Source organism: Hyperolius riggenbachi, chromosome 3, assembly GCF_040937935.1.
Source record: "Hyperolius riggenbachi isolate aHypRig1 chromosome 3, aHypRig1.pri, whole genome shotgun sequence".
Lineage (NCBI taxonomy): Eukaryota > Metazoa > Chordata > Amphibia > Anura > Hyperoliidae > Hyperolius > Hyperolius riggenbachi.
Genome location: NC_090648.1, coordinates 174,399,664 through 174,423,603, shown reverse-complemented (window position 1 = coordinate 174,423,603; position 23,940 = coordinate 174,399,664). Strand labels below are relative to the sequence as shown.

The following is a 23,940-nucleotide window of genomic DNA, read 5'->3' as shown; positions in this document are numbered from 1 at the left end:
TTGAAATGTAAATTGCATAATGCGCCATCTTTAAAGGATTGGAAAATTGTGGTGAATTGTAACCTCCCTATCTACAAATTGACCTATCAAGTCAAATTCTAATATAAAAACCACCAATAAAATTTGGGTCTTGTAGGTAGATACTTCTGCTGCTCTTATTCCTAATTTGGATATGAATATCACGGTTGTGGATTTATACTTGTAATACTGTCAATGACATAGAATCTATAAATTTGCCTTAAGTAAGAATACCTTTTTGCTGCTAATATCACATATTCAACTAGCTAGTGTAAGGTTTACAATTTTTATGTTCTATTGCATTTCTCTTTAGCTCTCTGAGCTTGCAAAAAACAAAATTCTGTTTAAAAAAATAAATAATTTTTTTTAACAATAAATCATGAGTGCACTGTTGCCTAGTCTTCCAAAGCTTGCAATCAGAAGCTTCTTTTAGCCAGGTATCAAATGGGAGACCACTAAGGGCTTTTACACAGTAAGACGTTGCGTTGCAGGGGACGTTAAGGTCGCATAACGTTCCCCTAACGCAACGCATGGTGGTGCTAAAGGTAAACGCTACATAGAGCCGCATTATGCGGCTCTTTGTGCGCAGTTTTCGTTCGATAGAACCGGCAATGATTCATTTGAATCATTGCTAGCAGGCAGAAACCGAGAATAATTCATATGAATCATTGCTAGCAGGCAGAGAACGATTCACATGAATCATTGCTAGCAGGCAGAGAACGATTCACATGAATCATTGCTAGCAGGCAGAGAACGATTCATATGAATCATTGCTAGCAGGAAGAGAACCGGCATTGCAGTGCAGTGAATATTAATTAGCAATGTGGCTAGGCAAAATAGCGGACTCTCCCCTCCTCTCCTGCACAAAAAAAAAAAAACGATAAAACATTACTAAGCATGTGCAAACAGTCTAACGCAGCTAAAACCACCTATAACGCACAGCATGCAGCACACTCTAAATATTGCTACACGTTACACACAAAGCAACGTGTGCACTGTGAATGTCACACAGACTTTGCATTGCTGTGCGTTAGTCTGCGTTGGAACATTTTGTAACGTGTGACTTTAACGTCGCACTGTGAAAGAGGCCTAAGTGCACACAAAGCAAAGTAAATAAAAAAAAATCCAAGTATCACCCACAAAAAGCCTAATTTGTGGTGATAAAAACAAGGTACAGATAATTTTGTTGCGATTAGTAGTAATAAAGTTATTGGCGAATGAAAGAGGAGCACTGACAGGTGAAATTTCTCTGATCCGTTTGGGTAAAACGCCTTGGGGTAAAGTGGTTAAATTAAATAGATTTAGATTGTAAGCTTGCAAGGGCAGGGCTCTACCACCCTTTAGAGTTTTGGATTTTGTTACACATTTATTCATATTAATTCTGTCACTGTTATTACCGATTCTGTACTTTGTACTGATTCTGTATATTTTGTAAATTGGTGTACATCATGGTCTGTACTAGTTTGTACCCCATGTTTGTTTCTTACTTTGAACATGGCCACGGAATACAGTATGCTGCCGCTTTATAAATCAATAATAATAAAAAATAGTAGTAATGAACAATTTTGTAAAACAGTGCTAAACTTCTCAAAATATAGGAAAACTGATACAGCACAAATGCATAGATCTTCATGAATGACCTCTACCTGTCAAATCCCTTTCATTTATCCCAGTCAATGGCCTCAATTCACTAAGCTTATCTCCTGTCTTTAATAACTCTTCTAGACTTGTTACCATGGTGATAAGGCATGTAGTATTCAGGAAACATTTTACCTCAGGCAAACCTAAAGTTAACTCTTCTGTCTTTAAGTTAACTCTTCAATCCTTAAAACAACTCCAGAGTTAAAGACAGGCTGTTTATTAACTGCATGTGAAAATAACTGGTAAATTAACTACAGAGGAGGTAAAATAAACTACAGAGGAGGTAAAATAAACTACAGAAGAGGTAACGTAAGGAATGAAGAGATAAGATAACTCTCAAAGGCCTCAATTCACTAAGATCATGCTGGAGATAATAAAGCAAGAGAAAACTTGCCACCACGCAGTGAGAGAGTTATCTTATCTCTGCATTCCTTACGTTACCTCCTCTGTAGTTAATTTACCTCCTCTGTAGTTATTTTCACACGCAGTTAATGAACAGCCTGTCTTTAACTCTGGAGTTATTTTAAGGATTAAAGAGTTAACTTAAAGACAGAAGAGTTAGCTTTAGGTTTGCCTGAGGTAAAATGTTTCCTGAATACTACATGCCTTATCACCATGGTAACAACTCTAGAAGAGTTATTAAAGACAGGAGATAAGCTTAGTGAATTGAGGCCTTACTGTGTGAAGGTAAGTTTTCTCTTGCCTTATTATCTCCAGCATGATCTTAGTGAATTGAGGCCAATGTCTGTCCCTTATAGAGATTGACAGCTATGACAGGTTAAAAGTCAGTAAGGTAGGAAACATGGACTGTGTGCTTTTCCCAACAATTTTCCACGGTCATTACATGATACCTTTTGGATGTGGCTGAATAAATTGTAATTGCAAATGTGTGCATTGTATGGAAAAAGCACACAGAAAACACAAATGCAAAATGAAAGCAAAAAGACCTGCAATTCCTGAGTGGGCAATTGACTATAATGGCTAATGTGGCAAATCACACACTTATCTACAACTGTGTCCCCTGCCTTAGGGGGCAAGGATTAAGCTGATAGAGCCATCACTTTCCTCTCTGCATGCCCATTTGACTAAAGGAAAAGCGTTTTAGACATACTGGGAGTGAGCAGGCAGTGGTTGGTCACTGAAGATCTATTAACTGGTACGAGAGGAGTTTATTAAGCAAACCTTACTTGTTTTACAATACTGTTTATGCATAATTAACTAATATTCAGTTTGATGGAACATTATTTCAAACAAGAACAAAACATGCTTTACAAGCTTTGAATCACAAATGGTCACATCCTGACCAAATAGCTGTCATATTTACTGCAGATATAGGTTGCGTTACGCTGTGCCTGTAAACAAGTGACAGGCATTGAAAATAATATGAACAAATGGCACTGGTGACATTTCCTGTACTTGCTGCTATTCCAAGATGGCAGATGCTCGACTGTGCACTCCACTATGATCTAGAAAGAAAACACATGCTGCCCATAGCGCATTACTGCTTCCTCAATTTAAAACTGCCTCCGGTGCACACATTTCACACTAGTGTCCATCAATCAGGTGTGTCCCAGCACTGCAATTGACTGCACTGATACATATGATATGCAAGAGACCTCAGTGGATACACAGTCAGTGGAGCGCGCAGTCAAGGCGCGGGGATTTTAATGGTTCTGAGGATTTTATACCATGTCTATTTGTATTTATACATGCACAAGGAAAGTGAATTAAAGTTTTTGGAGAAGCATCAGGTCATCACCTTGCCTCTGAATATCAAACGTTAGATCCACCGGGATTCGAGGTGGCCTACATTAATTGAGCAGACAATTGATAGGGTGTGCAGTGCTGGGACGCACCGGATTGGTGGACACTAGTGTGAAATGTGTGCACAGGAAGCAGTTTTGAATTGAGGAAGCAGTAATGCACTATGGGCAGCATGTGTTTTCTTTCTTGATCAAAGCGGAGTGCACAGTCAAGCATCTACACATTTTTGTAGATCACTGGATTATCCTGACAGCGTACCCACGTTGTACAGTACTGAAACTGCATTGGAACTGTAACTATATATTGTGAACTAGGTGGCGCAGCTTTGTATGAACACTGTAATTCCAAGATGCTGGTGCTCTTTTCTTTATTAATTTTTCAGAGTACAAGTAAATCTTAGCACAATAAGGTCAAACAGACAAAGAAATTATTTCAGCAGTGGCAAAGATGTTAATGCATTAAAAATAGGACTGCTGTAAAAGATCTCTAGCCCAATTTGGTTAATTTATGCAAACGTATGAGAATATGTAAACTGTTGTATATGGAAAGTCTTGCACTTGGGTATAAAAACACACATTGACACATTGACTGCAATATGCACCATAAACACAGGGTTACCTTCTTTCTGCTGCTCTGTGGGGGAACTAGGTATGATGATGGGAGTAGGTTGGATATCATCTGGGGAAGGAGAAGCCAGGTCTGAGGGAACTCTACATAAGGAAAAGAAACATGCACACACAACCATTACCATTACCCAGAGATCAACCATTCTCTCCAGGAATACATTTCTCACAAATGATATGCTGTGTAACATATGGGGAACACACACACACTCACTTAGCATAGGTGTGCTCATAACTGGGCTCCTTACATCGGTCACCATTGTAATCAATTATGAAATCAAAGCAACATGACTACAAACTTTGTGCAACTTTAGCAAACTATCTGTAGTGTGAGAACCAACCAAGAAAAATATCAGATCATTCTTCTCTGTAGCTTGAAGGACTTCTGTTATCTCTTAAAATCTGAATGCCTATCACAGGAAACTGCACACATTGCACAGATAAGACTGTACAAAATGATACAATAAGCTTTCTGATTGTGTTGTCGGTAGTGATGGCCATGTCTAGGAGAACTCATGGAGAAGCATGTGATCAGTTTGGTCAGGTGATAAGATATGTAAGTCTCTGATTTGCTAGTCATGATCATCTTCTAAAGCAGGATGCGATTACAGCAAAACAAAGTTTTGCAAATCTCTCAGCTGATTAATTTTATCACATGCTTCTCCATGAGTTCTCCTTGACATGACCATCACTGGTTTCCAGCATTAAATAGCAATTGGAAATACACTTTTCAGAGCTTTTCAGAAAGGGTTACAATGATAAAAGCTACAGAGCCACCCCTCTTTTTTCATGGTATATTTACAGTTATTTGGGTTGAAAAAAGACATATGTCCATCGAGTTACCAAGTAGATAGTACCCAACTGCAATGACTAACAGAATTTCTCTAGATACTAGGACCACTGGGTAAAGACTCAGAGGCAGTTATCCAATTATATTTTCTTCTGAGTTTTCTCCGAGGAGATTATTTTTTCACATTATCGTAAAAAAAAAAATTCAAACTGTGGCAACTGAAAAAGTACTAAAAAGTACTGGTAATAAAAAAAACACAACAATTTATTTTTGGTAATTGCTTGCTTGATAGGCGATTTAAAGGTATTTTCTTGGGAGGTTTAAAATATTTCCTTGGAGAAAACAGTTAAAAATTGTAAAAATAGTATATATGGGCCACTGTCCGTGAAAAAAAAAAAGTTTACAAAGAAGGCTTCCTTCCCAGGTTTTCTCCTAAGATAACCTTTCATCTTCTGTTTGAAATAACATTTAAGCGCTCACACAAGTAGGTAAAAAAGTACTGGCAAAATTATTCTGAGTAATTTCTTGCTTGCTGGTGGCTTAAAGGGACACTTAAGTCAAACAAAAAAAATGAGTTTTACTCCCCTAGGGCTTCCAATAGCCCCCTGCAGCTCTCCGGTGCCCTCGCCGTCTCCCTCCGATCCTCCTGGCCCTGCCGGCAGCCACATCCTGTTTCGGTGACAGGAGCTGACAGGCTGGGGACGCGAGTGATTCTTCGCGTTCCCAGACACATTAGCACCCTCTATGCTGCTATATGGTATATGATATATGCTATAGCAGCATAGATGGCGCTATTGTGGCCAGGAACACGAAGAATCGCTCGCGTCCCCAGCCTGTCAGCTCCTGTCACCGAAACAGGAAGTGGCTGCCGGCGGGGCCAGGAAGATCGGAGGGAGACGGCGAGGGCACCGGACAGCTGCAGGGGGCTATTGGAAGCCCCAGGTGAGTAAAACTCATTTTTTTTTTTTGACTTAAGTGTCCCTTTAAGACATTTTATTGATAAGGTGTGAAAATATAACTTAGAAGAAAACTTAGGAAAAAAAGTTAATTGCAGAAGGGCCAATATATTTATTCCATGAAACTCATTTTCTGAGGCAAAATTGTGTGGAAAAAGCCAACCAGCAAAAACGTACTGTATTGCCATCCCTGGAGGCATGTCTCATTTTTAACCTTTTATCTCACTGGGCATCTCTAATTTATTTATTTAATTATTTATTTATTTATATAGTCTCAAACAAGAGTGGTGGCCCAATTCCACAGGCAATCAACATTTTTTTAAGTACCTTCTACTTACAAATTATACCCCATTGTTATAATGGTAAACAGCAGATGGGGTTCTCTATCAGCTTCAACCCTTCTAGTGCATCAAAGTTAATTTAGTACAGTTGAAGAGCAGTGCAGGACATAAAAAGGTTCTGACGGAGGGTGCATGTATAGGTCTCCACTTACATAACCATTCCCTGACTTCAGCAGCCCATTGTTACCAAGGAGAGGGATGCAAATGTGTGTTCCCTATAGGCACATTTTCTGGATAACCAACGCTCTCCACTGTTCTCCAACCTCAGTAGATCACCCCACTGCGCACATTTGGAGCTATAATAAAAACACTTACTTACTTTGAGCTACTGACTGTTCCAGGGCTGACGTGGCCAGAGAAATGCAGAAGGTGCAGGCTGTCGGCAGGTGTGGACACAATCTTAGGTGCATTAGGACTGATGAGTAAATCTATAAAACAGATATGTGAATAGTTCAAAAAATCCATCATAGAACATAGTAAAGTTCCCTCCTAGTGTCACCACCCCCTCCCATTAAATTGTGAGCCTTTGGCAGGGCCCTCCCTCCTTGTGTATCCAATCTGATCGTGCATTCTGCTCACAAAACAGTGTGAACTTGAATTACTTGGACTACATCTCTAGTGTATGATCTGGTATTGTGTGTCTTACTGCTTATTACCTGTATTGGGTTGTCTGTCAACCGTAGTATTGTCTATAACCTTATTGTACAGTGCTACATAATATGTTGGCACCATACAAGTCCAATAAATAATAAAAACAAAAATTAGCCAGAATATCAAAAGCTGGAAAACAATCACCACTAACACAACAACAGTAACAACAGAACATATGTATGTGCTGAGCGTGGGAAATGTTTTGGAGAGAAGCAAAATTTGTAGTATATGAGAGATCTCACACTGGTGAGAATCCCTATTCATGTGCCGAGTGTGGGAAATGTTTTGGGGAGAGAGGAAGCTTTGTCAGACATGAGAGATTTCACACTGGTGAAAAGCCCTATTCATGTGCTGAGTGTGGGAAATGTTTTGAGCGTAAAGCAGAGACATTTGTGTTGAGTGTGGAAAATGGTTTGGCCACAAGTGTTTTTTTCCAGTGTTTTTTACTTAAAGGGATACTGTAGGGGGGGGTCGGGGGAAAATGAGTTGAAGTTACCCGGGGCTTCTAATGGTCCCCCACAGACATCCTGAGCCCGCGCAGCCACTCCCCAATGCTCTGGCCCCGCCTCCCGTTCACTTCTGGAATTTCAGACTTTAAAGTCTGAAAACCACTGCGCCTGCATTGCCGTGTCCTCACTCCCGCTGATAGCACCAGGAGCGTACTGCGCAGGCCCAGTATGGCCTGTGTTTGCACCGTGCGCTCCTGGTGACAGAAGTGAACCAGAGGCGGGGCCGGAGCATCGGTGAGTGGCTGTGTGGGCACAGGATGCCTGCGGGGGACCATTAGAAGCCCTGGGTAAGTTCAACTCATTTTCCCCCGACCCCCCTACAGTATCCCTTTAAGCGCACATGGCAGCATTTTTACACTGCATCCTGAGGACTTTTTCATGCTGCTTAGAGCATTGGAATGTTGCTGCTTTTTGACTGTCTATAATATATCAAACTCCTTCAACTCCTCAAGCAGTTGCATACGTTTTCAGGCGTTTGTAAGCGCTGGTCCCAAGCGTATGGCAGGCATATTCCAGATTGTGGCATTAGCTGATTGAATTCTCTGCTACAATATATTATGCGTTTGTTGAGAGTTTACTTGTCGTTTAATAGGCGTTTGGCAAAAAGCCAAAGGAATCTGGAACCTTTGTTCTACTGTGCTGAGTATAGAAAGTGCTAGAAAGTAAGGCCCAAACCGCTCAGCGGATCTGTCAAAACCAGCCTCATCAGTCTGCCGTACATGACAGACTGTACACAGGCAAACTGTCGGCAGAATGGCCGCCCCGCGGGCGGGTCTGTCGACCCTTCGTTTGCGGGAATTCGGCATGTGTACGCACCTTTATCATAGTGTCCTTATCTGTAGTAAGCTCTCTGTTATTAGCATGCTTAGATACTGTAGCTAAGAAAAAACAAAACAAAACACCTTCCCCTAATCCTGCTGGCACTGCACAGAGGCAGAGCCCTTAACCAGTACACTATCCAGCCAATGGGGGATCAGGGCAGCATGGTGGCATAGTGGTTAGCACTCCCGCCTTGCAGTACTGGGTTCCCGATTCAAATCCAGCCAGATCAACATCTGCAAGGAGTTTTTATGTTCTACCCATGTCTGTGTGGGTTTTCCCCGGGTACTCCAGTTTCCTCCCATGCCCCAAAAACATACAAATAAGTTAATTGGCTTCCCCTAAATTGGCCCTATACTCTGATGCATACACTACACGATACATACATAGAAATATGACTGTGGTAGGGATTAGATTGTAATCCCCTCTGAGGGATAGATAGATAGATAGATAGATAGATAGATAGATAGATAGATAGATAGATAGATAGATAGAGAGAGAGAGGACTCCTGCTAAAAAAAAAATATGATACACTATAGTAACAGTGCACAAGGTTTCCGCTTCCTAACTCCCTGCAAATTTTTCCCAAAGACTTGCAGAGCTGATCAGACATGACAACACCGTAACAAAAGAACAAAATTACACCTGTGTGTAAAGTATTAAGTAAAAAAACAAGGGTGTGTCCCCTCAATGAGAGGCTAAAAGACATCAAAGGCATCAGCGTGGATAAAAGAAACCCAAGTACACAGCCATTATTGATAATGATCTCCATCAAACTCAAAATAAAGAACTACATTTATATGGCATGCACATTTGGTCTTGGCCTGGAGAAAATCTAGCAGTTACATATGGCTATATACAGTGTAGATATTTTATTACTGGTCAAAATCGTATGACTTGACCAGATACAGACATTAGAAATTGTACATGTCTAGCTGTGATGTTGAACCTAAACCTTGCATATCAACTGGCTTAAATAGGTACCAGAAGCATGTAGGAGCATACATAAGATAGAAGATTTGTATAATAACCAGGCCAATAGCATAGGTCAGCAATATATTCCTTTTGAGTTCTTTTTAAAATGCTATACAAAGGACACCAAGAATCCTTTTTTTAAGTTAAGCCCTTCTCAATTTGTATATAACTTCCTACAGCCTGTGATCCTGCCCCTAGGAGAGGAAGTGAAACAAAATATTTTCAATAAAGACAAATATTGCAAATAAATCCTCAATTTTTTTTAACACTATTAGAAAAAAAGCATTTCTATTGCCTCTGTTCTCACTAACAAGATTTCAGCATCCCTTTGTCTCAGTTATTCTGTTATTGAAACAAGATTTGGACAAGGTTTCCTGCTGAAATTAAGATACCAACATCAATCTAACAAATCTATATTACCTTTGTCTTTTTTAAACATTAAAAATAAAAAATAAAAGTTGCACTTTAAAAACTTAAATGCAAACGAAAGCTTTATAATATGAAATACCAGTTTGTCCAAAGAGATCTTCTTGACTGGAAGCAAGATCTGATGACTCCATCTCTTCATCAAGCTTTGGCTCTAATGACTTTACAGTGGATTCTTTATGTTGGTCCTCCTCAGCAGAGTATGTGTTCTGCTCACCTACACTGGAGGGCGGTTCTTCAACTATTGGTTCTTGATCTCTGCAGAAAAAGACAAAGACAATCATTTTATCATGTGACAGGAAGAAGAAAGACCTCAGGTCCATAGAAAACAATTTAAAGGACTGCACAGCAACCTACCACAGCACAGCATTCAGTTCTTTATTTTCCCCAAAAAAACGACACTGGTACAATGGAGTCAAATACCCAAATTCAAAAAGTTTTGCCTCCTGAGTCTTTGCATAATGATATTGTCATTACAGAGAGGTCAGACAGTATTGGTAAAAGCTCCATACAACCTTTAGTCTGCCATACAGCATGATTACAGTTTGACAAAATTAACCTTCCTTTCAGGCCTAAGATTACCGTATTTTGCCTGTTCACCAACTCCCTGTTAAAACTGTAAACGGTAAAAATCAAGTACAGTAATTCCAAACCTGCAGGCCTACTGGTGGTTGGTATTAATCAGGCATTCATTTCTGTTACCAGTTCGGTCTTAAGATTGATCATTGACTGAGAATATAAATGTAAATGTGGTTTCTCCAGGGAAGAGATCTTACAAACACTACTGTTTCATTTATTTAAGCTAGCCATTATAGCTTCCAGCCGGCAGTTTTTAATTATAACTCAATTAACTACTTCATGGCATTTTTAGCACTGGCCCATGAATTCCAAAGTGTAAATTGTCTTTTCTGATCTTTTCTCATTGTCACACAGATTCTGTGCAGGAAATTGCTGCAAGCCTCTTTAGTCTAAAAATGATTAGATATTCTATGTTCTCATATCATTCCTCCATGGCTATAGCATGGGTATAAGATGCCAGAGTCTCATAAACAGCAGCGCAAGTTTAAACCCCAAATACTTGGGACGTCATTTTCCTTAAATTATACATGAGGTGTAGTTAAAAGGACTAAGTGGTAGATAAAAACAAAATTTGGTCTTATCTGGGGCTTCCTCCAGCCCCCTGTAGCCCGCGAGGTCCCCAGACATCCTCCTCTGCTCTTCATCTCTCCTGCTGGATGCTGCAGTAATCGGCGACTTTGTGTGAAGAAGTGCCTGCGCACCCCGGCTGCGTCATTACGCCAGTCGCCTTAAAGTGTACCAGAGCTGAAAAAGGTAGAAAAAAAAAATAGATTTTATACATACCTGGGGCTTCCTCCAGCCCCATCTGCTCAGATCGCGTCCACGCCACCCCCATTTGCAGTTTCAAGAACCGGGTCCCCGTACTTCCGTCAGTCAGAGCCAGTCTAACATAAGAGAAGTGCGCGGTTTGCGTATCTCTCCAGCAGACGCTGGAAAGATACGTAGAGGGCGCACTTCTACGTAGCTGGCCGCGGCTGATGGCACCCGGTTCCCAAAGCTGCAGGCAGTGGAGGACGGCGATGTGGGAGCGATCGGAGCAGATGGGGCTGAAGGAAGCCCCAGGCATGTATACATTTTTTTTTTTTTAATTTTTCAGCTTTAAGTCCCTTTAAGCATCCTGCGAATGCACGGTTCAGTCTTTAGAGAACCGCGCATGCGCAGGATGCTTACAGCGACCGATATGATAAGGCGACAGGCGGGCGCACATGAGAAATGAAAGACAGAAGAGGATGCCGGGGGAAACTTACAGGCTACAGGGGAGGGGGGGGGGGATGCCCCAGGTAAGTCCGAATTTTGTTTTCATTTACTGCTCAGGTATTGCAGCTTTACTTACCTGGAGCTTCATCCAGCCCCTAGAAAGCCCGGTGTCCCTCGGCACACTTCTGCAATCACCCAGTTGGCAGTAGCCTTCTGCGTAGGGCAGGGCTAATGTGCCTGCACAGAACGCCCTGGGACATGGGGGCGCCTCCCGCTACAGAGAGGACCAACGGGTGACTGCAGAACTGCGCCAATGGACACAGAGACTTCTAGGGACTGGAAGGAGAACCAGGTAGGTAAAGCTTTACTACACCTCATGTATAACAAGCAGAGTTCCAGGAAAACCTTTTAGGTAATGGTAAATTTGGAAAAACTGTATTACAATGTATTCTACTCCACAGAATGAACTCCACAGTCCTTTATAAGCAAAAACCATTCCTTATATCTCATTGCTCCTATGCAGCATATTGTACATTTATTTTGCTTACACATACAGGCTAGGGAGTGATTTTGCAGAGCTAACAGGCAATCTGCAAAGCACTACACCGGTGAAACCCTATGGGGATGGTCCCACTTGCAGCACTGCAATTGTGATCACATATCGCTACATGCAGCATTTGTGGAGCAATCACATCAGTGGCTGCAGAGTAAATAGTGTTCCTGTTTAACAATTTTCCTTCTGGTTATCTCCAAAAGGTTTGTTTAGGTTAGAACATTTAACATAAGATCATACCTGAAGCTTAAAACAACCCACCTGCTTTCAAGAAAAAAAAAAAAAAAAGTCAGCAGTTCTCACGAGATCTTGCTCTGAGAACATGATCTTTCACACACTCTTACAGCAGCGTATTCAGGAGGCCACCACTCAGCTCAACAGCTGTTGCTAGGTGGCAGTCCTATTCCCTTAAACAAATGAAGTTTGCGAATTAGAAATTCCAGCAAACTCTCCTGCAGTTCGGAAAATGCCAAATTCACTATAACCACAATAAGAAAACCACACAACCACAGTACATGCAATTGTCTATTGTGGTGTTAAAGTGTGCAAATGGCATGCACCATTGGCCCTAAAAGGACCTACAATGTAACCTGTAAGTTTCCCAGTCAAAAGATTGGCATGCAGCTGCTGTACTTTTATTACTTGGCTTTAAAAACGGACGTCACAGGAATCATAGGTCAAGACAAATAACAGTTACATCATGATTTTCTCCTGGCGGATTCAAAGCGCTTGAGCTGCAGCCGCAATAGCGCACTCAGTAGGCAGTTGCAATGTTATGGAGTCTAGCCCAAGGGCTCCTTACTGATTAAGTGCTGGTTTACTGAACAGGAAGAGCCGAGGTTCAAACTCCGGTCTCCTGTATCAGAGCTCTTAACCAGTACACTAACCAGCCACGGCCATTGGTGAGGAATCATGTTGTAGCTTCCAAAAATATAAGAAGCCACCTCTATATTACTCTCCAACAGCCAACTGTAGATCAAGTACCTTTACAAGTACTGGGCCTCTAAATTTACAAAATAGGTAAAATAATGCAAAGGGAAAACCATGCATGGGTAGTTCTCCTTTAAGACTATTGCGAGATATAAAGAAAGGTTAGGCTTTCCTTCAGCTCTTGAAGCATGTGCAACACTTGTCCCTAATGCCCTCTTAATCATCTGATAGTCATTAAAAATATTACCGTATGCTTTCTTCTTTCAGTGCCTGTTGTGCAACCTTCTCCATTTCACATGCTTCAGCACCAACATTGGCGGCTCCTACAAAATAAAGATCTTTTTTAGGAAGGATTAATACAAACAATCATGTTTCACACACTACAGGGCCTCTTAAAAAAGCATAAATACAACTGCAGAACTAAGAACATGCATCTAGAAAACAAATAAAAATTAAAAAAAAAGCACAAAATTTAAAGCTAAAACATATTTAATAGTCTAAAAAGACGACTCTTTGGTACTGTAAGCCTGTATGCCATTTACTCCTTGTATCAGACTTTATACATTGTAAAATACAGAACTGGTAAGTTGCATTTTCGGCACAGTCAGTATTATTTATTATGCCTGACTACTACTTTTGATATGGTTCACCTGCTGTGGAATAGTACACGGCTAACGAACAAGATAGGGACTGTAGGTTCGCTCTTAACCTGAATCAGTTCTTAAGTCGGAACACTGGGCCATCTCTGTCCCCTATGCCTCCTCTGTGCCCTCAGTGTTCCACTCTGTGTCTCCTTCAGTCCCTCCTTCTGTCCCCCTTTGTACCTCCTCCTATCCACCCAGTCACGCTCCTACATGAAGATCTCAGTAGGAGTGGGGCAAGAATAGGCAGTGGTCTGGATACAGCCCATGGATTGTAGTGTGTGGGTGGCTGGTGTTCTGGTTAGGGTTCACATGACATACTAGTCCCTTGCCAAGCGATTTCCTGTGAAACCATGTCTAACTACTCTAGGGTCTCTCTAAATACAGCAATCTAGAGGTACCCATACATCTAGTGATTTTGGCGACCGATAGACAGATCTCTCTCTGATCGGACGATCACCTGTCCAGACATCACACGCCGTTACTGCTGTGCACCTGATCAAGCACATCAGCCTAAGATTTACCAGCATGTCCGATCAATCCATGCATTGTCAATCAGGCATGCTCTTGGTGGCACCAATTTTCATCGGATTCGACCACTGCAAATCCTAAGAATATGGGAGAATGGAGAAGCAGCATTCATAAAGCTGGCTGCTATCGTCCAATACCGCAACATGGCCACACAAACTGTGCAAAGGACGGCGATGGGAGCGTGATGCAGTGGCCCATCGACTGACCAGTAGTCAGGAAAGAAACTGGCTCGCGGCGGGGAACCGGAGGATCGTTTTGTCCTGGCCCGGGTACAGAATGTCTGCAGGGAGCCGTAGAAGCCCGAGGTAAGAAACTTTAAAGCGGTATAAAACCCTGACATAATATTCAATAAAAACATGTTTTCCTACTTTTTATATGCCATACGGTTAGCATATTTGCTTTTGTGCATAAGTATTATTATTCATTTGGAAATTATACGTTCCTAAAGTACACTTATTTTACTCTGAGAGCTGACTTTGCATTTTATTTATAACGGCTTTATTCATCCTCTAACTTAATCAGAAAGCATTTATGCTTGCCTGACTTTGTTCACGGGACCCGGCAGTGTGAGAGAGAGCCTTGTTTACATTTCTCACTTGATACAATTAAACACAAGATAACATTATGTAAAAGTTCGGAAGCGGCCCGCTCTGATGGAAGGGAAGCTTCTAAAGCCTGTGTTAACCCTTTGAATGCAGTTCTAGTAAAAAAAAAATGCTGGTTGTATAGAATATGCTGTAAATAATCTATTAGAGCAAAGTAGAAATGCTGGGTTTCATTCCGCTTTAAATCCTGTAAAAGGATCAATCATGAATGCTAAAAACGCTCAGTTGCAAAGGATCGATCAGCTGTGCGGCATTAACAGCATTTGATTTTCCGATGACGTCGTCCAATACCCCCTAATCATATTTAACCCCCACTAGTGTTGAACGCTCATCTGGTATGTCGGCCTCCTTCACTGCATGCGCCCGTGTCACATGGTACAGGCGCTGGCGGTGACGCCAGACTCAGGAGTTTTGCCAGTGGACAAATAAGCTTTAAGCACAACCATAAATTACAAGTGAGGCGAACCACTGAAAAATTCAACTTCATTATTGTTACTCATTCATAACCTTTTATTGCTGACAATAACTGCTTATTGCTGATCCCAAGACAAAAATAAGAAAAAAGTATTGGAAGTAAAGAAAGTGCCAATACCTTCTTCTTGTATACATTCAAGCGTCAGAGATTTAGGGTGCAATGAGCCCTTCACATCGTCTCTTGTGCTCTGGCTATCTATATCTTGGCTCTGTGAGAGCTCAAGTGCCCCAAATGCCAGCTGAGAGGTCCCAGAGTCTGCAACACAAAACAACGGTTTATCAGTACTACAAAATTGTACAATCATATGAATAACACACAGGGCAATTAATTTCAAAGGTTTTGGTTTCCTGTACAAGAGATGAGGAACCAAGTACCGGTATTATTAAAAAAAAAAAAAAAAAAAATGGATGTGCTTTCTTAAAACAAAGGTATGAAAATATGATGAAAATACATAATAGGTTCATTTCAGTAACAACCACATGCTGAATCAGTGGTGATAGGGTTTTCTTTACAGTTGCTAAGTAGCTAGCACTCTTACATTGCAGTACTAAGATTCCTAAGATCCTAAGTGGAGTTTGTATCATATCCTTGTATTTTGTCTTTTCTTCTGGCAAGCCAATTTCCTCCCACATCCCAAAGGCATACAAGTTAACTGGCTCCCCTTTAAAAAATTGGCTTCCGAGTGTGGCAGGGGCGTAAGACTAGAACTAAGCTAGGAATTAGATAGTGAGCTCCTCTGAGGGATAGTAAAATTGTTTACTGTACGCTGTAAAATCTCAGCTACATTTAGATGAATTATCTATGTATTATCTGCTTAACCACTTCCCTACTAAGGTTTTTTTTCCCTTCTGTACCAGAGCAATTTTCACTTTTCAGTGCTCCTTCCATTCACTCTCCAATAAAATTATCACTACTTATCACAACAAAACAATCTATATCTTGTTTTTTTTTTCCCCACCAAGTAGGCTTTTCTTTGGGTGGTACAAGAAATATTTTATTCTAAGTGCATTTTAACAGAAAAAAATAAGAAATAAATTGAAACTATTCATTATTTCTCAGTTTTTGACCATTAAAAAGAAGTGACCTATAAGTCACATGTACTTTGAAGTGCACACCTCTCGCTGCAGTAAAATAAATGTGTCTTTAAAAGATGCACTTCAAATAAGGTGAAAAGAGAAAAATATAGACTTTTTTCACTTCTAAAATCAAAAATCGCAAATGCCAGCGTTTTGCGTGAGTGATTTTTTTCCCCTCTCCGGCGCTTACATGCATGCTATGATTTTGTGTACAGCGCTTTTCAAAGCACTTTTGCAGAGCGATCTGTTTTTTTTACTTCCTGTCGCAAGTCAGGAAGTGAACCATTTGACCTGGAAAATAATAAATACAACGTATTTATTCTTAAAAGCGCAAACGCAATTGTTTCCTATACTTTCCATTGTAGCAGAATCACCCTAAAAAAAAAAAAAAAATAATATTCATGTTTGAAGAAAGAGGAAAAAAAAAGATAACAGGTCAATCATCTTAAATTTGATGGGGTGACATAAGACACGTCTCTGCCAGTTGCTCTCACCCTAGCTGGAAGGAGGTCAGACTGAGCCACTTGATGGTATTACCAGGTGGATCCTGGATCCTCTCACAGGAACTCTGCCATCATAGAGGCAGGCAGAGCAAGTGAGCTGCAGTGAGAGAGGTCGGGATTCAGCGGCAAGAGCGACGGAAACAGCTGTTGCGCGCAGTGGCGACTGGTTGAAATCTACACCCTGCCAGCCAGGTAATCACCAAAACAGGGCTTAGATTTCAATCAGCTTGGTCCTTAAAGAGACTCCGTAACAAAAATTGCATCCTGTTTTTTACCATCCTACAAGTTCCAAAACGTATTCTAATGTGTTCTGGCTTACTGCAGCACTTTGTACTATCACAGTCTCTGTAATAAATCAATGTATCTTTCCCCTGTCAGACTTGTCAGCCTGTGTCTGGAAGGCTGCCAAGTTCTTCAGTGTTGTGGTTCTGCTATGAACTCCCCCTTCCAGGCCCCTATATGCACACTGCCTGTGTGTTATTTAGATTAGTGCAGCTTCTCTCTTCTCTCTTATCTTTTACAAGCTGGATAAATCCTCCTCTGAGCTGGCTGGGCTTTCACATACTGAGGAAATTCAGACAAGGGCAAAGCTGTTTGCAGGAAGAAACAAGCAGCCTGAAACTTCAGTGCATGAGAGCAGAAGGGGGAAAGAAACACACAAATGATCTCTTGAGATTCAAAAGGAATGCTGTATACAGCCTGCTTGTGTATGGATGTATTTTCTATGTGTGGACATACTGTACATCAACCTACTTCCTGTTTTGGTGGCCATTTTGTTTGTTTATAAACAAACTTTTTAAAACTGTTTTTAACCACTTTTAATGCGGCGAAGAGCGGCGAAATTGTGACAGAGGGTAATAGGAGATGTCCCCTAACGCACTGGTATGTTTACTTTTGTGCGATTTTAACAATACAGATTCCAAAAGGCAAGTGGCAGCAATGTTGCTATACACAACTAAAATGCTGCTAAATGTAGCTGTAAACTGATGTCAGAAATTGACACATATCTATTAATGGAAACCTACTGAACAACATACTTTTGCAGCCAATGATTGTGTTGCAAGTACAGAATGCAAACAAATTTCGATTAGAAGACACCATGGAAGTCCTACAAGGTACCAGTTTTTATAAGCCATCAGCCTACTCAGGTTTATTGATTACTAAGAGGGTGAGCACAATACACAAAACAGGGGCGTCCATCTATTGTAGTAAATGGCTACATGCTATTGGCATCTCAGATATTATTCTGCTATGAGTAGCTGTAAAGCTGAGGTCTAGTATTTGTAAACGTTCAGCACAGCTCTCCTCCAGTAGGAATTTTCTGATTTATTACAGTGCAATACAATTTCAATATGACATTATGTGAGACCAATAAAAACCTGTGTCAAAACGCATAACTTATTATACTGCAAAGGATGTTTCATTTATTTGTAATATTACCTTCCGCTTGAAGTGATTGTGTGGAACAGTCTGCAACATCTTCAAGTTCATTATTTTCATCACAGTTGAAATCACTGAGTGTGACAGAATATGAATAACAAACTGCATGTGAACAATTAATCCAAAGAGTTCACATTCAATAAAAAGAAGAAAAACAGATTTTATTAACCAGAAAAAAAATGGCAATATGGTACTTTAAGTTAACGGCTCATCACTTGAAGGCATTAAAAATAAAAAACCTTCACCCACAGTGATCTAGATATAGCAACAACAAGCCAAGTTACTGACAGGCACATGGACAAATTTAACTCAATTTAATCACTATGTAAAGAGTGGGTCAATTATGTGAATGTACAACTTTTTTTTCCATTCCTTTAGGCTTCTTGCACACCAAGACGTTGCATTAGGTGCCACGTTAAGGTCGCATAACGTGCACCTAACACAACGTATGGTGCTGCAAGAGCCGACGGTAGAGTGAGCCGCGTTAGGCGGCTCGAGTCCTATAATGTCTCCCAGAGTGGCGCTGATTGGCCAGCGGGACCACGTGATGCGGAGCGAGACACTCCGCATCACGTGGTCCCGCCGGCCAATCAGCGCCCGCCAGTGCAGTGAATATTAAGTAGCCATGTGCGCGGCTACTGTAGCTGGCTCTCCCCGCCTCCTCTCCGCCCCCCACTGCGCATGTGCAAACAGTCTAACGCGGCTATAGCCGCTCCAACGCCGCAGCATGCTGCACTTTGCACAGAACGTGCAGCGTTACATGTAACGCAACGTGGGCTGTGTGAACAGCCCACTTGTGTTACATTGCTGTGCGTTGGGGGAGCGTTACAGGCGCACTAACGTGTGCCTGTAACGTCTTGGTGTGTAAGCAGCCTTACAATATTTATGTAGCAGCTACATATCACTAGATTTGCTGATATGTAGCAAAACTCATGGTTGGGGTATAACGTTTTTCTTCTTTGCATGTCCCACAAAAAGTTGATATTAGTCAAGTCGACGCCTGTGATCACGTATAATTGGTAAAACAAAGAGTAAGTACCGGTACCAAATTTTCTACCAGATGGAGAGAGAGACGTGAGAAACGGCTATCATTTTACATTAATTATAGACTATGAACTTCATCAACTTTTTAAATCATGGAAAGCCAAAAATACCTGATGCTGTTGGCTGGACAAGAAATTCTTTCAATCACTTGGCTAAGAGCAGCATCACCCCCTTCAGTGTGCAGTGGGTCCATTGATTCTGTACATACAGCAAATACGTATGAAGGGAATCAAATATTTATAGATTTCAAAAAGGATAACAAATCGTAAGATACATTAAACAGTTAGAAAAATACATAGGCATTTGCCATAGCATTCAGTCGTATTTTTCATTGTCAAAACACGCAGTAAAAACGGTGAAGTGTAAACTATGATCAACTGCTGGTCTCCCTTTTCCTTCCTTTCTTGCCATGATGAAAATCACACTGGGACAGTTGCCACCTCGTCCCCCACCAAGGCTTGCTCCATATAAAATCAATGCAGGAATTACACCTAGGCTGGCTTGCTAAGGCTGGGACACTGCAAAACCAGGGCTGTGGAGATGGTACAAAAATCATCCGACTTCAACTCCTCATTTTAAGATTCCCCCCACTCTGGCTCCCCAAATCAGACCCCTCGAATTTATATATAAACAATCTTGTTGATTGAAAGTATGTAATATAAAAAGGACATTTTATCACTGACAAAGCTTTGGAATTTTAAAGCTATATTAAGGACGGCATCTGCTTTTGGAAAAAAAAACAAAGCTCCTGACCATGAAGCTGACGCTCTACTCTGTTGGCCATTCCGGCCTGTTGCCAACATGAATGTGCCGGCACATTGTCTGTATAATATTCACCTGAGCCCCATATCAGCCAGGTAATGGCATGTAGCCCCACTCCCTTGCAAAAAAAGGCTAATGACTTTCAAACTTAAGGTGCGTACACACATGCGACTATAGTCGTTTGTAACGATCGTACCCCGATCTTTACCAACAACGATCGTTACAAAAAACGAACCAACGACTATTAAGGCAAACGACGAACGAGCCAAATCGCTACAAAAGAAAGTTCTGTCTCTGCGGATTTTAACCAACGACGATCGTTTGCAAAAGTAGTACATCGTTGGAAACGGTCATTCGTACTGGGCTTGACATGCGCATTTCACTATTTATCCCTGAAACTTCTCATTTTTATGCCCAGGCGCAATAGTTGCTTTACGTGATGTAACGTTCGTTCTAACGATCAGATCGTTACACACCTTTTAAAACTAACTTTACTTAGGTCGTTCTTTCATCAATTAAAAGTTCGTTCGTCGTTCTCAACGAACGATCGTTGTCGCATGTGTGTACATAAGTATTGCGTCAGATTAGCTTTACAATAAATCCATCTTCAGTTGTAAGTGCCGGCCACAGCTGCCAGCACTGAAAGGGATCCTCCAACTCCTGCCTACACACAGAAACATGGTCTTCCACGCTCAGCATTCTTTTCTATTGGATCCCTGCCAGCTGCAACACAAGAGGACCTACAGAAAAGGATAAGGGGAAAATAGTAATCCTGTGATTTCTCAAACCCATTTGGTCTACCCTCTTAAAGGACAACTGAAGTGAGAGTTATATGGAGGTTGCCATATATTTCTTTTTAAGCAATACCAGTTGCCTGGCAGTCCTGCAGATCTATTTTGCTGCAGTAGTGTCTGAATCATACCAGAAACAAACATGCAGCCAATCTTGTTAGATTTGACAAAAATGTCAGAAACACATGATCTTGTGCATGCTTATTTACTGTCTATAGCTAAAAGTATTAGAGGCACAGGATCAGCAGGACAGCCAGGTAACTGGTATTGCTGAAAAGTAAATTTGGCAGCCTCCATATACCTCTCACTTCAGTTGTCCTTAAATGCAAAAAGAGCATTATCCCTAGCAACACCAAGCTATCCAGGATATTAAGGGTATTGGCCAACAGACCTGGTTTCTGGACCAGGAAACATCAGTACTGCCTAAAGTTGCCCTGTATAAGGAGGCCTTCCAGGTGTTTCCTGTTCCTGGGAGGAGCCAAATCTCACAGTGTATCAGTTCCGGAGGGTTACTGGGTAAGATACAATACAAGAAAAATTGGCATTCTTAAAAACTTTGCTTCTCTGCAGTGAAGGTAAATATTTTTACACACAGTAAAAAAAACATACCTAAAAGTACCGTAGTTATTGTCACAAAGAAAAAAAAAAAAAAAAAAAAAAAAGCAGACACACCATTCCATAATTGTAAATGAGTGTATTATCAATCAATTATATGCAGGAATAGTGTATGCTAAGGGCAAAAACATACTAATCCAATCCAAAGAAAAGTACTCTAGAGAAACAGCACCACACTGACCAATGAGGTAATGAAATATTGAAAAAAAAAAAAACAGACATTAACACAACATTAATTTTAAAAACCAATTAAAAAAAGAAAAGAAAAATTCTAAGGTGATACGCGTGGTGTCACAATGAAAAGTAATTACGGTATATATAGAAAAATATCATAGTTACAGGGTCAGTCTGATGCAAAGTAGTATATTAATACTGTATATATTATTACATCTCACAAGCACGTAAACCAAACAGTGAAACAGTATGAGTATATATATATATGGAATGAAAATAATTATAGCGTGAAATATATATTATATATACACAAATAAATAAATATGCCAAATAAGAAAAAAAGGTGCATTGGTGCTAGCAGCAGAAGTGAAAAGAATGAAAAACAACAAAAAATATGGTTATACAGAGCAATGCATAATAAATAGAAAAAAAAAAAAAAAAAAATTGGAGAGGAAAAAAAAAAAAAAAAATTAATAAATGAGCAACGTGCTAGCAGCAATGAAAGGAGGGCTAAAGCCCAAATAAAGTGCTTACCTGCAAAAACGCCAAATCAGACAGGACCGGGGGACACAGGGCACAAAGCCTTAATGCATCACACAGGAAAACTCCCACTTCTGGAGAGCCTGAAGGGTTGTTTACCTTCCATATCAATACACAGTTTCACTTTTTGGTTTTCGTGCTTGTGAGATGTAATATATATTAATACTGTATACTACTTTGGATCAAACTGACTCTGTAACTATGGTATGTTTCTATACATAAAGAATTACTTTTCATTGTGACACCACGCATATAACCCTGAGGTGATTTTTTAATTGGTTTTAAAATTAGTGCTGTGTTAATGTCTCAAAGTTTTGTTTTCCCTTTTCTTTTTTTTTTTTTTTGGGGGGGGGGGGGGGGGGAGGGGGAGTTTATTTGTAATGAAACCGAGCGGTTTGCAAATTGTCTCGCTTTATGCTCATCAAAAAAAGATGTGCAGGAAAGGAAATTCCATTTTCTCCAAGATGTAAATAAAACAGCATACCGTACATCTCATGATGACACAGAAATTACCTTTATGGTTTTCTTTTGAAAGCTCACTCAGGTTCATGTGTTCCTTGTCCCCAAATGAAAGCTTATTGTTTGGACAACCAGGTACAAAATCCTAAAAAGAAAAAAAAAAAAAGTAACTTAGCACAAATGTACTGGTCAAATCAAGCCACAGCTATAGGCCCAAATGATTTCTTAGCAATGTGGAGGAGGAAACTCAGTGGTAGAGCTGATTGTTACCCGTGTCTTTCCAGAATCATGAAATATGGGGGCTAACATTGCAAAAAGATTCGCTTCCTCAGAGATATGGAGATTCAATCTCCGACGAAGCAGATCTTTCTGCAATACGCATCAGATTCACGCAGCAATGGACTTGGGGTTCAACGTGACCCACTGGGCAAGCAGGTTCCTCGTGGTTTTAGGACTCTTTTCCACTATGCAATGCGATCGCGATTGCGATCGCAATCGCGTTTCAATTTCCACCATGCGATTGCGATTGAGCTACTATACTCATTATAGTCCAGCTCAATCGCATACAAAACGCGGCAGGACGACGATTGCGCTTTGACTAAAATCGCATCGCAATCGGATCGCACTAATGGAAATTGCTGCTGCAGTTTCCATTAGTTTAATGTACCTTGCGATTTGCGATCAGAAGCAAATCGCAAATCGCAGGCTAGTGGAAAAAGGCCCTTAGACTTTACACTTTCTATCATGTTTTGTGACTAATCAGATTGTATATTGCATGTATACCAGCAGGTGCATGTTTGTGTAGCCATTGAGCACCTTCACTAGATTGGGAAGGTACTATTTATTTTCATTCATTGCTCAGCCTGCTACTTTATTCCAATATTTACTCTGTGATAGACTGTTGCTATGCATTTATGTCTCTGTAGTCATCATCATGTAGACTATTGAGACATATTACTATGTATATCCCTGTCCACTCTGTTGTGTTCTTTTAACTGTTTTCACATTTTTGGGGGATCCGCCTCTAATAAATGACACTTTATAGTACATAGGTCAGAACCTTACTGCTATTTTCTGTCTAGATGGATGGCTTTTTTTGTAACTTAAATTTGCTGTTACACATCCATGGCATTTTAAATTTTGCTTTATGTGTTTATTTAGAAAAAGAAAAAAAAACACAAGCCTAACTAATTTGTTATAATACAGATCTGCAAACCTGACAAACAGCTTTAGCAAGTTCAACACAATCCCATGGGGTTGTTTTTTTCCTCCTCTTAGTTAATAATGACTAATCATGTCTGAACACTGTATAACAATCATGTGACATCTCATTCCTAATGATGAAATGCAAAACAAATGCCAAATCAGGAGAGAAGGAGAAAAATATTCTGCTGCACAGTAGTACTATTAAAAGGGACACTTAAGTCAAACAAAAAAAAATAAATGAGTTTTACGCACCTATGGCTTCCAATAGCCCCCTGCAGCTGTCCGGTGCCCTCGCTGTCTCCCTCC

General features: G+C 40.6%; 1 protein-coding gene across 6 annotated transcripts in view; it reads right to left on the bottom strand.

Moving 5' to 3' along the window:
* TP53BP1 (tumor protein p53 binding protein 1) overlaps positions 1–23,940 on the bottom strand; it is a 153,937-nt gene that overhangs the window by 65,476 nt on the left and 64,521 nt on the right. For 5 of the 6 annotated variants that reach the window (XM_068275292.1, XM_068275291.1, XM_068275290.1 and 2 more), the window contains 8 exons: positions 22,483–22,573; positions 19,198–19,285; positions 18,044–18,117; positions 15,142–15,279; positions 13,020–13,095; positions 9,596–9,771; positions 6,453–6,561; positions 4,042–4,133 (listed from right to left, as the gene is read on the bottom strand). In XM_068275292.1, the coding sequence (XP_068131393.1) occupies positions 4,042–4,133; positions 6,453–6,561; positions 9,596–9,771; positions 13,020–13,095; positions 15,142–15,279; positions 18,044–18,117; positions 19,198–19,285; positions 22,483–22,573 (844 nt within the window). Of the gene's footprint in view, positions 1–4,041; positions 4,134–6,452; positions 6,562–9,595; positions 9,772–13,019; positions 13,096–15,141; positions 15,280–18,043; positions 18,118–19,197; positions 19,286–22,482; positions 22,574–23,940 lie in introns of those variants that run through there. The other variant, XM_068275295.1, reaches the window with a different exon arrangement.